Raw genomic sequence first — 13,081 nt, 5'->3', positions numbered from 1 at the left:
TTAAAGAAGATCTAACTCAATATAAGGGAGTTTCCTATGCTCCCATGTCTTGGAGAGACCCCATCTGAAGCTCTGGAGATCCATTGCCAGTTGAGTGTAGACAGTATCGAGCTAACTGGATCAACAGGTCTGATGTGGAGCAAGCTTCCCCTGCAACATATATTCTATGTTCATGTGGAAAATAAATTATCTAACTCTGGGGCCACAACTGAAAATATTTTCTTGGTGTCCCTGTCTGCTAATCTTACTTTGTAAATCTAATAATGTGTGTGTGTGTGTGTGTGTATAAAATAAATAAACAAATGTGTGTGGTGTGTGTGTGTTAGTGATTAGGACATATGGAGGAAATTCCATCATATCCTTGCAGCTCTCCTGCAGAAGAGAGCATCTCTACTTAATGGAGGCTGCCTGCATGGTTTTGAACTCTGGTAGATTAAATGATGAGGGAAAACTGAACATATGAGGTGCGAGCAGGTAGTGAGCAGAGAGTATTATGAAGGTCAGTGGGCAGGGCTAGGTCTTCCATTAAGCTGAGTAAGGCGGCTGTCTTAGATGGCAGGTACTAAATGTTGGTGCAGAGAGTAGAGTTGGAGAGGTAGATGTGCTTGGTTTATTATATGAAATGAAAGTGATAGAATACATCAATGCTGTTTCAGACAGTAAAATTTCAATTTAAGCAGGCAGCAAATCCTACCATACCTACATAACCTTGATCTAAAGAATGGAAGAAACTCCACCTATTCTCAAAAGCCTCCAGAAGTGAGCATGACAATTTTGCCAGCAGGACTCACACTAATAGTAAATTAAGAAATGCAGAGGAGGGGAGGAATAGCATACCTGTCCTTAAGAGTGTGTGTGTGTTCCTTCCTTGTGAACACTGATTGAAGGTACTCGCTGGAGCTAGGAGAGCCAGCTGACTTTTTGAAACCTGGGGGATTTATACCATTTTGGTTAAGGTGTTCCAACAGAAAAGAGAGGAAGGCCTTGAGATGAGCAATTTCTACAATTTCCAATAGTTCTGCTGCCTTTTCCCCAGAGTTCCTGCCCAGCTTCACCTGGTCCATTTTGAAGATTAAGTGTTTGAAAGGAAATCATCCTGGTGGGGTGTGACTGAACTGATTATCTTTTGTCTGCTCACTGTCTTCAAATTATCAAATTATCAGGTGGTGAATAAACTGTAGGTACCGGCAACTAAATGTACATGTGCTGACCTTTATGCAAAGTGTGAGGAACTCAGGGTGTTTCCTGAATGCCCTCAGGGCATGTTTTGAGATCAAACTTGTACCAAGGTCACCAGAGTTCATCATGTCATATTAGAGCTATGTCAATTTTCTTACCTATGCTATGATCTACAGTAATAAACAACAGAATAAGTACAGATTGACACACACCTATTCACAGTACAGCAGAAATTGACAAGAGGTATTATTGATAATGATCATCTGAATGTAATCTTTCCTTATAATGACCGTATAATGAAAAGTACTCTTTCTATAATGGAAACACTTGGTCAGCATCTGGCATGACCTTTCAGGGGTTCTTCTGCAATTCATTTTTTCACGCTGTTGGAGAATTGTGTTTAAGCCACTGATTGGAATGTTATTTGCAGCTGTTTAACTCCAAACTTATTTACTGTAATAGCCTTGGCTGATGAGTGTCAATGAAATACTGCTAAGCTTTCATGTGATGAATATTGATATCTCCTCCAAAAGCTAACCGTCTCATACTGCAGCCTGTTACTTTCATTTAGAAACTTCTGTTTTTTTGATTAAAAAGGACTGTATAAATAATGGGTTGGATCCAAAGGTGGCTTTGCAGAAAGGGCTTCTTACATAAATTAGGATATCTGTTTTTTGTTTGTTTGCTTGTTTGTTTTGTTTTTGCCAATCCCCCCACCACCACTCTCCAAAATACGCTTCCAAAGTCTGGGGAACAAAGAGTAGAAAGGAATAAAATATGACATGGCAGGATAGCTGCAATACTTGGGTGGTGTGTGAGGGGGTCAGATTAGTGATAATCCAGTATCCACTAAGGCAAAGTTGCCATAAGATACCACTCAACACATTCAGCCCACCAGACTTCATACCAATAGACCCATACAAATCTTTTCCAACTCTGAAAAACACAAGGGAGAATCTCTCCATTTTCTATTGCTAAAAGTAACCCCCAAACTGGCATTGGCTCACTAGCAGCAGAGGTTAGTTTAATGGTTGTGCTGTTACTTTAATCTAAGCCTTTTGCCATCTGTTCTGCCTACAACAGTGAACGCAAAATGAACATACGTAAGATTTCAGAGTTACATTAGTAAAAAGCAAGATAAAAGTGATTTAAAAGCATGCATATGTTCTCTGAACAGTGCAGACTGCATCTGTGATTCCCCCTCAAGTTTCAGGCACAAATTAAGAAAGTTGCAAATGGCCAGTACTGCAGAAACCTTTGATAGCAAAGGAGACTTTATTGAGAAGGCTTTTCTCTCCCTCCTCCTTTGTAAGAGCACTTGTGTTGCCCAGGAATTGAAATAAGAGTCACATAGGTTGTAGCACACATTTGACTTTGGGTGTGAAGCCTGGTTCTGTTGTCCTTGGCCAGACTGGCACTGAGACCTATCAAGGTCTGATGGGAGTTTGTGTGCTGTTGCCCCAAGCCAGCCGGCAAGAATGTGCTAGCGCTTAGCAGCTTAATAAAGTTACAACCCGGCGCATACTGATGCATGCTTAAGTTCCCCTGAAATCTACCGCGTGCATTCTCAGTTTTCTCAGCCTCTCTTCTTAACCTAAGTGTTTTACAGCTTTGTAACTGGTAAGCCGATCTGTTCCCCTGAAGCAGCTTGCGTTGTAAAAGCCTGAAAATATAAGCTTTGCAGCTCTTTCAACAAGAAAAGGAGGGAGTGGGGAGCTAGACTCTCGTAAAATGTATTGATTTTCCTATTTTGTTTCTGTATTTATATAAAGCTTAGGTAAAAAGAGAGACCATGAAAGACTTTACCTCCTTTTGGCTGCTGTCCAGAAACCACTTAGAGCCGACTCACATGATCTGCCCTTTCACTGCATGGGGATTTTTTGTAGCCACCTTGCCAGGGTGATATATAAAGAACCTGAAAGATATATATATATATATATGCTATAATGCATAACTTAATCTGAGCCAGGGCGCTCAGTTACAGAACCTGTTCTTAATGCCAGGGATTGACATCATTATTATACAAGATTTATATACTGCTTACTAGAACAAAAGCTCTCTAAGCAGCTTACGGAATACAGTCTATAATATTTATTTTAAAACACCAATAAAAAATAAACATAGAAACAAACGAAATAGTGATATAACACCAATAAAAAATAAACATAGAAACAAATGAAATATAATATAACACTGGTAATTCAATTACATTCCTGGGACATGGGCATAGCCAGGATTGGTGGGGGAGGGTAGCCAAAGTTGTTGAACTTTACTGAACTTTACTGAAAAAATAAGGGTAAAAATACCCCATAAACAGGACATTGTGGGGGGTAGGATTCTGCTGGAGAGGGGGCAGAACCTCTGATAACTGAGTACTTTCAAAGCTTTTCAATAATATTTGTGGATCTAGCCCCCCCCCCCCAGTTATGCACATGACCTGGATAGGGATGACCTTGAATGATTTTTAGCCAGGTTGAGTATTTTTGAGCATAGCCCTGCCCTGCTTTGTGATAAATGGTCTGGAGGGTAGGACTTGAACCAATGGGTTCAAGTTACAAGAAAGGAGATTTGGACTGAACATCAGGAAGAAATTTCTGACAGTAAGAGCTGTTCGACAGTGGAATAGACTACCTCCGAGATGGTCTACTTTCCTTCATTGTAGGTTTTTAAGCAGCAGTTGGATAGCCATCTGTCTTGAATGCTTTAGTTGAGATTTCTGCATCTCAGGGGGTTGGACCAGATGACCCTAGGGGATCCCTTCCAACTTTACAATTCTATGATTCTAAATACCATCAAATATCACATATCTGAGGCAAAACCTCCAAATCAGGGGGCTGGAACATACAAGGAGAGTTTCAAACCAGCTATGATTGGGAGCTCCCGGGCTTTAAAAAAGGAATCTAATGATTGCTGTCTGGAGGAGCTGCTGTTGTTTAGTCGTTTAGTCGTGTCTGACTCTTCATGACCCCGTGGACCACAGCACGCCAGGCACTCCTGTCTTCCACTGCCTCCCACAGTTTGGTCAAACTCATGCTGGTAGCTTCGAGAACACTGTCCAACATCTCGTCCTCTTCTTCTTGTGCCCTCCATCTTTCCCAACATCAGGGTCTTTTCCAGGGAGTCTTCTCTTCTCATGAGGTGGCCAAAGTATTGGAGCCTCAGCTTCACGATCTGTCCTTCCAGTGAGCACTCAGGGCTGATTTCCTTAAGAATGGATAGGTTTGATCTTCTTGCAGTCCATGGGACTCTCAAGAGTCTCCTCCAGCACTATAATTCAAAAGCATCAATTCTTCGGCGATCAGCCTTCTTTATGGTCCAGCTCTCACTTCCACACATCACTACTGGGAAAACCATAGCTTTAACTATACGGACCTTTGTTGGCAAGGTGATGTCTCTGCTTTTTAAGATGCTGTCTAGGTTTGTCATTGCTTTTCCCCCAAGGGAGGAGCTGCTATAGCATAACAAATGCAGGACAAAGATAGAGCAGAACATTTGTGGGTATAATAAGCTATGAGGTTTTAGCAGGAGGTTTTGGGGTATGCACAGTGTGGCCACCAGAGAACTTTTGCACTTGCAAACTATATTGAAAGCAAAATCATGTGTGACTGCCTCAGTAGCTTCACGAGCGCAAATAATCATGAATGCACAATAAAAAAACCACATCTGGAGGGTGCGCTTAGAAGTCTGAGCACCAGGGTGCCAACTTGAATGAAATATTGGGTAAGCCCCACCCTGCATAATCAATCACACATGCCATTTGAATAGCAATGCCCATCAGCTTTGCGGGGGGGGGGCAGATATTGGCTCCTATGCTGAGTGCCTTTGGTGTAAACAGCAGTCAGGTAGGCGGTGACTTCCTGCAGAAAACTGGCAAGGAGTTTCTGATTCAGATCAGACCATATTCCAAATTGTACCCCATGGCTTTCCCCAAAATAAATGTGGGTAAAGCACACTTATTTAAACATGAGATCGAGGCTGGTGAAGTACAGCTTGCATTATACTTAAACAGTACTATTATTGCAACTTTTGTGTACTTAAGCAACAGGGCAAAAACACAATGCAAGCTGTCCCTAATATGAAGCACTATGGATGCTTCTAGTATTGCCATCCTTGGTCAATGCTCACTCCCCCATCTCTTGTCATTCTGCTGGCACACTGGATAAGCGCACTGGATGTTAACTCTTGTTCCAGGAAATGCCAGTCCCTCCCGTTGGAAGCTATCAGTACAACAGGAAGAACTGGGCTGACTGGAGATGATCAGAAATAGATCATATGAACTCTCTGGTGCTCCTTTACTGCCAGTAGTCCTTTTAGTTTTGGAAAGTGGTGACTGATTTCAGGAGCGACTCCAGGCCAAATAAGCTCTTAGTGTTTGTCCCAAGTTTTATCTTGTAATTTGACTAGACAAGTCATGTTAACAGCTGTAGAAGAGTTGACAGGAGGAAAATGAGAAGAAACCACTTCCAAATATGGTTGGAATTGGTCAAGAGCATGCTTCTATTTTGGCCTCATATTTCTCCCCCTCTCTTTTGATTTCATTTCTTCTTCATGAGAACTTAATTTGGTTTCCTGCCCCCAAATATACCTCCACCTTCTTCTTATTTGTTTGTGGAGAGGTGAAATTAAGGTTCATCAAAGCAATTGTTATCTCACACTTTCCGGTGCATTTTCCCACCGCTCTCCTTATTGCAAAAAAGTATTATATTTTGGGAAGTGGGTTTGTTATGGAAGACTTTAGCATTATTTACCTGAGATACTTGTACATCAGAAGCAAATGTTAAAAACAAACAAACAAACAAACAAACAAACAAACTGTAACTTCACAACCTGAATATGTGATTGAATTCCACCAGAAAATAGTGACAGTCTAGAAGTGCCATGAATACTACTGTTGAACTACCAGTAAGTTGAACTTGTGTTTCAGCAAATGTACATAGAATTGCACTGTGATCATAATACCAGTGATTCCTAAAAAACTTCTGCTTAAGAGCCTTTTAAGTACATGGCTGTGGATTCTGGGGAAGCAATGAACTTAGAAACAAGTGTTTGCAGGTGAGAAGGGGGAAATGACTGCCCAAACATAGTTTTCTGGCCTCTGTAAGCACTTGGGAAATGGTGTCTTCATTTGCCACTTTTAAACATGAGAGCCAGCAAATAAGTATTAAGGGTGGAGATCAAACTAAGAAGGAAACGTCTTAGCTTTTGGAGTTTAAGTGAAACATCATATTGGCACAGTAAGCCCATAAAGCAGAGTGAGTGGGTGTTGCTGTTACAGCAGTATCACTGGACACAACAGAGCACTATTGTGAAAAGCTCTTGCATAACATGGGATTATATGGAGAGGGCTAGAGGTAGCAGTGGGTCTGATGCCACTTCATGGAGTCTTAAAAGGATTTTGGCCATTGGGATTGTGGCTGAATAGACAAAAACAGTCCCATTTGACCTCTATAGCTTTTACATTAATGATTTCAATCAGGGTTTTTTCCAGCTGGAACTCACTGGAACTCAGTTCCAGCACTTCTCAGGTGGGTGTCATTGGTATTATAAGAGAACAAGGGAGGTGTTCCTGATGAGTTGTGGCCCCTCTTTTTCTTGAAAATAGCGCTAGTTTCAATGCAGAAAGCTTTGTAGTGCTATGTAGCAATGAGAAAGCAGGCATTCTGATTCACAGCCTAGTTATGGATGCAACTTGTCTTAGTCCTTCTTCTAACTCCTCTGTTTTGTGAATTGGGTTCCGAGTTTTCAGTAAATCAAATTGCTTCTTAGACCGTATCCCACCGTTAATGTCTTCTTTCCCCTTTTTCTTTGCATTGCAGTATTCTGGATTTCATACAGAAAGATCTGAATCAGACCATGAAAGCCAGTGGGGTGGCAGCCCACTGACCGACACTGCCTCTCCACAATTGATGGATCCCATTGAAAGGCCAAACTCTCAGCATCACGATGTCTCCTGTGCCTATAGACAATACTCAGACCGCAGTGCTCTCTGCTATGGTTTTGCACTTGACCATTCCAGGTTGGCTGATGACAGACACTTCCATACTCAGGCCTGTGAAGGCAGCAGGTGTGAGGCTGGCCGATACTTCCTTGGCACACCACAGTCTGGGAGGGAAGCGTGGTGGGGTTCCCGATCTGGCCTTCCCTTAACCAAATCTTCTCCTGAGAGCAGAGAAGCCTATGAAAACAGCATGCCTCATATAACTTCCATACACCGAATTCACGGTAAGTGGTAAATGTACTGGAAGGCAGGTTGTGGTAGCAACATTGAGCCAGGGTTTGAAAGGCCTGCCTCGAATGGTCTCAAGTTGACCATTTATGGACCTAACAATGGAGTTAGGAGATATCTGTGGTCTGTTTGTTGACTATCACCTTACCTGGAAGTAGGGATGGGGGAGAATTTCAATTTGGGTCACATTTAAAGGTGAATCTATCCAATTCAGACATTCCAAAACTGTGTGAGCACCAAAACACAGCCATCCTTCAAAATTCACACTTATCCAAATTTTGCAATGCAGTTCTCCAACCAACCAGTGGTTACAAAAATGCATATATTAAGGGAAAGTGTGTGTAATTTTTTTTAAAAAAGATAATTTCTATACCACTTAATATATAAAAATAACTCTAAATCGTGTGTAGAAAACTAAAGTAGCAGTAACAGGCAACTTAAACAACAATCAAATGTTGCAAAAATACAGTTCCATAAACAAATACCACATTAATGCAAATTGTGAATAAATACAGACCAAAATCAACATCTTCTCTAATACACCTCCCTCTCAGCCTCCTGGCTCTCACCCAGAGCCCAAACAAACTCACTGCTCACCCTCATAATCTCACAAAAAAAAGAAGATTCTTGGAAACTAGATATTAGTGAGAATGACAAACAAATACATTATATTTGGAAAAATTGATTTTACCCATCAATATTCAGGGCACTGGGGTGTGGGTGTGGGTGTGTGAGAGAGACAGAGAGACAGACAGACAGACACAGATTTTTAAAAGGACCATTTCAGCCAGTCAATTGTTATTATTCTGCATTATAATTATTGTAATGTATTTATGGCCCACATTTTCCCCAAGTTGGGATTCAAGGTGGCTTGCAACATTTAAAACAACATTATAAAATACAATTAATAAAAAAAAGTTTGAAATACAACAGAACACATTTAACACCAACAAATTATATGGCTACTTGTAAGTTAATTCTGCTTGCACAGAAGGACTTCCAAAAGTGTGACCATGATTGAAGTGTCAAGCATCTTTAAAATTAGGGAATATTTTTTCTATTAAAAATGAAGTTTTACACTCATTGGCCATATTTGACAAGTGGGGGCATCCCCTGTCAATCATTTAATACCATAATATGGCATCAGGTGAATCCGATCTTTGCAGAAAGCAATGGGACTTGTATTTGGTGCAAAATTTAAATAGTGCTGAATGCAAGCCAATTATAATAATAAAAAAGCCTTCCAATTGCAACCCTTCAGATGTCTTCTAAAAGTTGTGTAATTCTTTATCTCCTTGACATCTGAAGGGAGGGTGTTCCACAGGGAGGGAGCCACTACCAAGAAGCCTATAACAAAAGAATGATGAGGAGTCCACTCTAAACTCTGCGTTTTTTGTTGTTCTTTGGCAGCTGTGGCTTTACCTGTTTCACACCTGATGTCAGGTGTGTGTGTGACAGGCGGGCATGGCCAGCCAAAAATCACTTTGTGGGACAAATTGGACAGCTGATTTGGTGGGCCTAGAGTGACCCATTAGCTGCAGGTACCGCACCACTGCCCTAGAGTCTAAACCAGAATTCCCCAACTTGGTGTGATGTTTTGAACTACAAATTCCATAATCCCTGACCACTGGTCATACTGTCTGGGATTGAAGGTTGCTAGAGCCTAAGAAGATCTAGGTTGGCAAAGGCTGACTTGGATCATGACAGGGGAGTTCTGTCAGTTGTGCCCTTCTGCTGATACTTCAGTGTTGTGAACTGGTCACAAGGTCAAAGAAACAGGTGGTGGGGAGGCTTAATTTCACCATTTCATGGTTGCAGAAGACTTGTAGTTGTTATAAGAGTTATATTCCCACTGGACGTGCATAAGGTCTGAATGTTCTGCTGTTTTCTGACTGTGTACAGCCCGTTGCTGATTGCATCTCTCCTTTGTTTTACCCCACTTTCTAGGAAGAGGGCACTGGGATGAAGAAAGCGTTGTCAGTTCCCCAGACCCTGGTTCTGCTAGTGAATCAGGTGACCGATACCACTCTGAGCAGTATCAGGGCAGCCCACACGAGCCCAGCAAAATCGAGACTCTCATAAGAGCGACTCAGCAAATGATTAAAGAAGAAGAAAACAGGCTGCAGTTGCGGAAGTCGACTCCCGATCAGCTGGTTTCCATTAACGGAGCAGGGAAAAAGCACTCTGTTTGCTTTGCAAGCTACCACCACCACCAGCAACAACAGCTGAGAGGAGATGCCTGCAGGGTCCCTAGTGTCACCAACACGTCTCCCTGCGAACACACACAGCAACAAGATGGGAAGATGATGAGCCCCCATGACAATGACTATGACAACAGCCCCACGGCACTGTCTAGAATAAGCAGCCCCAATTCTGACCGAATTTCTAAATCCAGTTTGATACTGGCTAAGGACTGCCTTCAGTCAGAAGTGTCGCCTCATCAAACTCCAGGGGATAGCTCAGCAGAATCCCCAAACTATTACAATTCCCATCGGCAGTACTTTGATAAGCATGCATACACGCTAACAGGATATGCTCTGGAGCACCTTTACGACAGTGAAACCATCAGGAACTATTCTTTGGGTTGCAATGGGTCACACTTTGATGTGACGTCTCACCTACGGATGCAGCAAGATCCAGCACAGGGACATAAGGGGACATCTGTTATAATAACCAATGGAAGCTGATGGGTGTTTCCCAACCCCCTTTTCATTTCTCTTCTTTTTTAAAAAAGTTTGTGCTAGGAAAATATCTTTGCAGTAGTAACAGCAGGCACACGTGTTTTGATACCCTTGCTGTTACTAGCATTTGATAAAACTACAATGCACTAGAGAGAATACTTGTAAGGTACTGGGGAAGTGTTGCTTTATCTAAGTTACTGTTGAAAATGCACTGGTCTCAGTTAAGGTTACAGTAGTCAGATGAATCACAAGCTGATGGTACATTGTGGTGGTGGAGAGCTATGCTGGGAGCTTCTGGGGTACATCAAGTGAGCAGATTTTTCATTGTGTGGAAATGTAGAGAGAGCGACTGAATTTCTAAGCCGCTGGCTACCTGCCACACCCTCATAAGACAAAAACTGCTATGCACTCTTTCCATGAAAAAGAAAGTGAAATGCAGCCCCCCCCCCATTTTAAAGCAAAGCTATCTGTGCAGTTTCATATTTATACTGGTCCTGCTTCTCCAGTGACTGCAAAGAATGGCTAGATAAAAGTTATAGGGCCGGTGTGGTTCTTTGATAGGGTGTTGGCTATTATATGGGTATTTCACCTGGAAGATGACTTGCTGGACAACAAACACAGACAGGAAGAGAACTGCTTGCTGAGGTCATGTAACAAGGGAGAGACAGAAGGGCGGTGAGCCATTCTTATCCTGGTTTGGAGTAGCAGAAGAGATGTAACTGCCAAACCCATTGACTCCTGGGGCCTGGGGCACCATGGGGCCCCCGATCATTTTTTTTTAAGTGGCAGGGGTCTCTCAATGTTCAGAAGGGGCCCCTGTGCAATGTCAGGACGTTGAGTGCTGCTGCGCATGGGTCCCTTCAATCTTCTGGAAACTGCATAGTTATACAGGAGAGGAGACTATCAGATTGTGATCACTTTGTGGGAAATGGTTACATTCTGGGAAGGAGTATAGTAGAAGATAGAGCACAGTGGAAGTTAAGCACGAAAAGGAAGAGCATTCAAACATAATTCATTTCCCACAACTTGGCATGCCCTGTCCTCGGTCTAAGAATGACTGAGTTGTGTGTGGAGAGAGAACTTCCTGATTTGCTAAAATAGATGTGGGGAACATTTGGCCCTCCAAAATGGTGCTGAACTGCAACTCCCATAATCACTAGCCATTGGCCAGGCTTCCTGGGGCTGATGGGAGCTGTAGTTCAGCTACATCTGAAGGGCTAAAGGCTCATCCTACCTGTGCTAAAAAAATAGAAGGGATTGTGGAAAGGTCCAACAGAAGTGATGTTAGAGAGGCTGAGGGTCAGAAACACAGGTGTGTCAGAAAAGCAGAAACACAACTTGGAGGTGGGGAGAAAGGAGGGAAAATTCAGCAGAAGTGTGGAGAATGGTTGGCTTGCCCAGTTTCAGAAAATTCTGAAAATGCATCAAAGCTGGCAGGGATGATAAGAAACAGGCCAGTGAAGTGCAACTTTCAATGGTCCCATGAGAACTCTTTGGGAATGATTGGGGCTTATGCAGAGGCCCCAATGGTTGCCGTGAAAATGTTTTGCTATCGTACAAGTATCAACACAGTGTAATGCCTCCTCTGTCACATGCAGAGTTGGTCAAGCAAGTGGACTAATCATGAGACCTCGTATTGATTCGATTATTCCTAATGTTTAAAATTATCAACCACAACTTTGCCGTGACATCGGGAAGCTTTGTGAATTACTGCCACCTGGTTTCTGAGGTATCTTCCAGAGAGATTAGTCAATGTTGGCTATTTAATGAGCATTTATCTTGCTTTGTCTGTGGGGTGGTAGGATGGCACTGCATCAAGGAAGTGTTATCCCTCACTTTCCACTACATGCCCCATCACTTTCCTTATTAGAAAAGGTCTGATCTTTGGGGGGGGGGGAGTGTGTTTTGCAAGATGAATTTTCCAGGATGTATTTGAATCCCACTCAAAAATTGTGATAGTCTGGAAGTATGCTGGGTCTTTAGCATATAATGCCCTTATGTTTCTAAGCCTTTCCTCATAGCAGAAAGTGTGAAATCCACTCACAACGGCACTGCAGTAATGATGCTTTGGATTGGACTGTGTTTATGATATTCTGCATCATGCAGTATCCTCTATGCTTCTGACTAGTTTTGAAATCCCTGTGACAGGTGCCTAGCCCAGACTCCAGAGCCCCTAAAACGCTCCGCATAATGTAGTTGAGATTCCTGCATTGCAAGGGATTGGACTAGATGACTCTCAAGGTCCCTACAACTCTATGATTCTATGTATCCCTTCCAGCCATGTGGAAGAAGTGATGCCTAATGTGATACAACCATGTTACTGAATACAGCCTTTGATGATCACAGTATGAGTCTGGCAGCCCATTCCCCCCACCCACATACCGCTTACATAAATCACTATGAAGAAGTGCCACTGGCAAACATGGTTGTGCTGGGTTAGATCTTACATGATGCATCCATGTGTATGCTCTGGGTGGAAGGTTTTACAGTGTCTGCACAGTCTGTCCAAATGTCTGAAGAGTATGATGCTGCAGTCTAAATCTACCTTCTACCCACTCTCCTCTTTCAGTGTAGATTCATTTAGGGTCATGGTAGTAGTGTGCTGTATAAAAAGAAAAAAAGAAAGCTGAGATTCTATGGATCCCAACAAGAGTTGTCAGAGTCCGATAGTGCACTCTAGAGTCTGTTTAAGACCTGAAAGGTAATCCATTTGGTGCAGCTGTTTAAGTTAGAAAGTCCATATGCTTGAGCCTCAGCTAGATCTCTTCACAATGAAGTGCTTATGCAATGCCTCTGCCTGGTTATGACAATGGCCACCTGTTAATTTTAAATGGTTATGTGTTCTATCAAATTTTAAATAAAAATTACATGCTGTTGTACAGCATATTTTACAAAAAGGATAGGAGAGGATTGAAGGACTAGGCTGTCTTGTGCATAAATGCAATTGGTCTTATTTTCAGAGCTTTAATGCCCCCACCCCCAATTAATATTGCGA

At 42.3% G+C, this 13,081-nt stretch overlaps 1 protein-coding gene across 3 annotated transcripts in view; it reads left to right on the top strand.

Annotated features, from left to right (window-relative positions):
• The window catches only part of SIM1 (SIM bHLH transcription factor 1), a 54,361-nt gene extending 43,942 nt beyond the window's left edge, over positions 1-10,419 (top strand). For all 3 annotated transcript variants that reach the window (XM_053381537.1, XM_053381536.1, XM_053381538.1), the window contains 2 exons: positions 6,996-7,401; positions 9,353-10,419. In XM_053381537.1, the coding sequence (XP_053237512.1) occupies positions 6,996-7,401; positions 9,353-10,092 (1,146 nt within the window). In that variant the 3' untranslated portion in view covers positions 10,093-10,419. The remainder of the gene's footprint in view (positions 1-6,995; positions 7,402-9,352) is intronic.
• The last annotated feature ends 2,662 nt before the right edge of the window (positions 10,420-13,081 follow it).

This window comes from Podarcis raffonei, chromosome 3, assembly GCF_027172205.1.
Source record: "Podarcis raffonei isolate rPodRaf1 chromosome 3, rPodRaf1.pri, whole genome shotgun sequence".
NCBI classification, from domain to species: Eukaryota; Metazoa; Chordata; class Lepidosauria; order Squamata; family Lacertidae; genus Podarcis; species Podarcis raffonei.
Note: the sequence above shows the minus strand (reverse complement) of the source record. Positions and strands in the feature narration are given on the sequence as shown.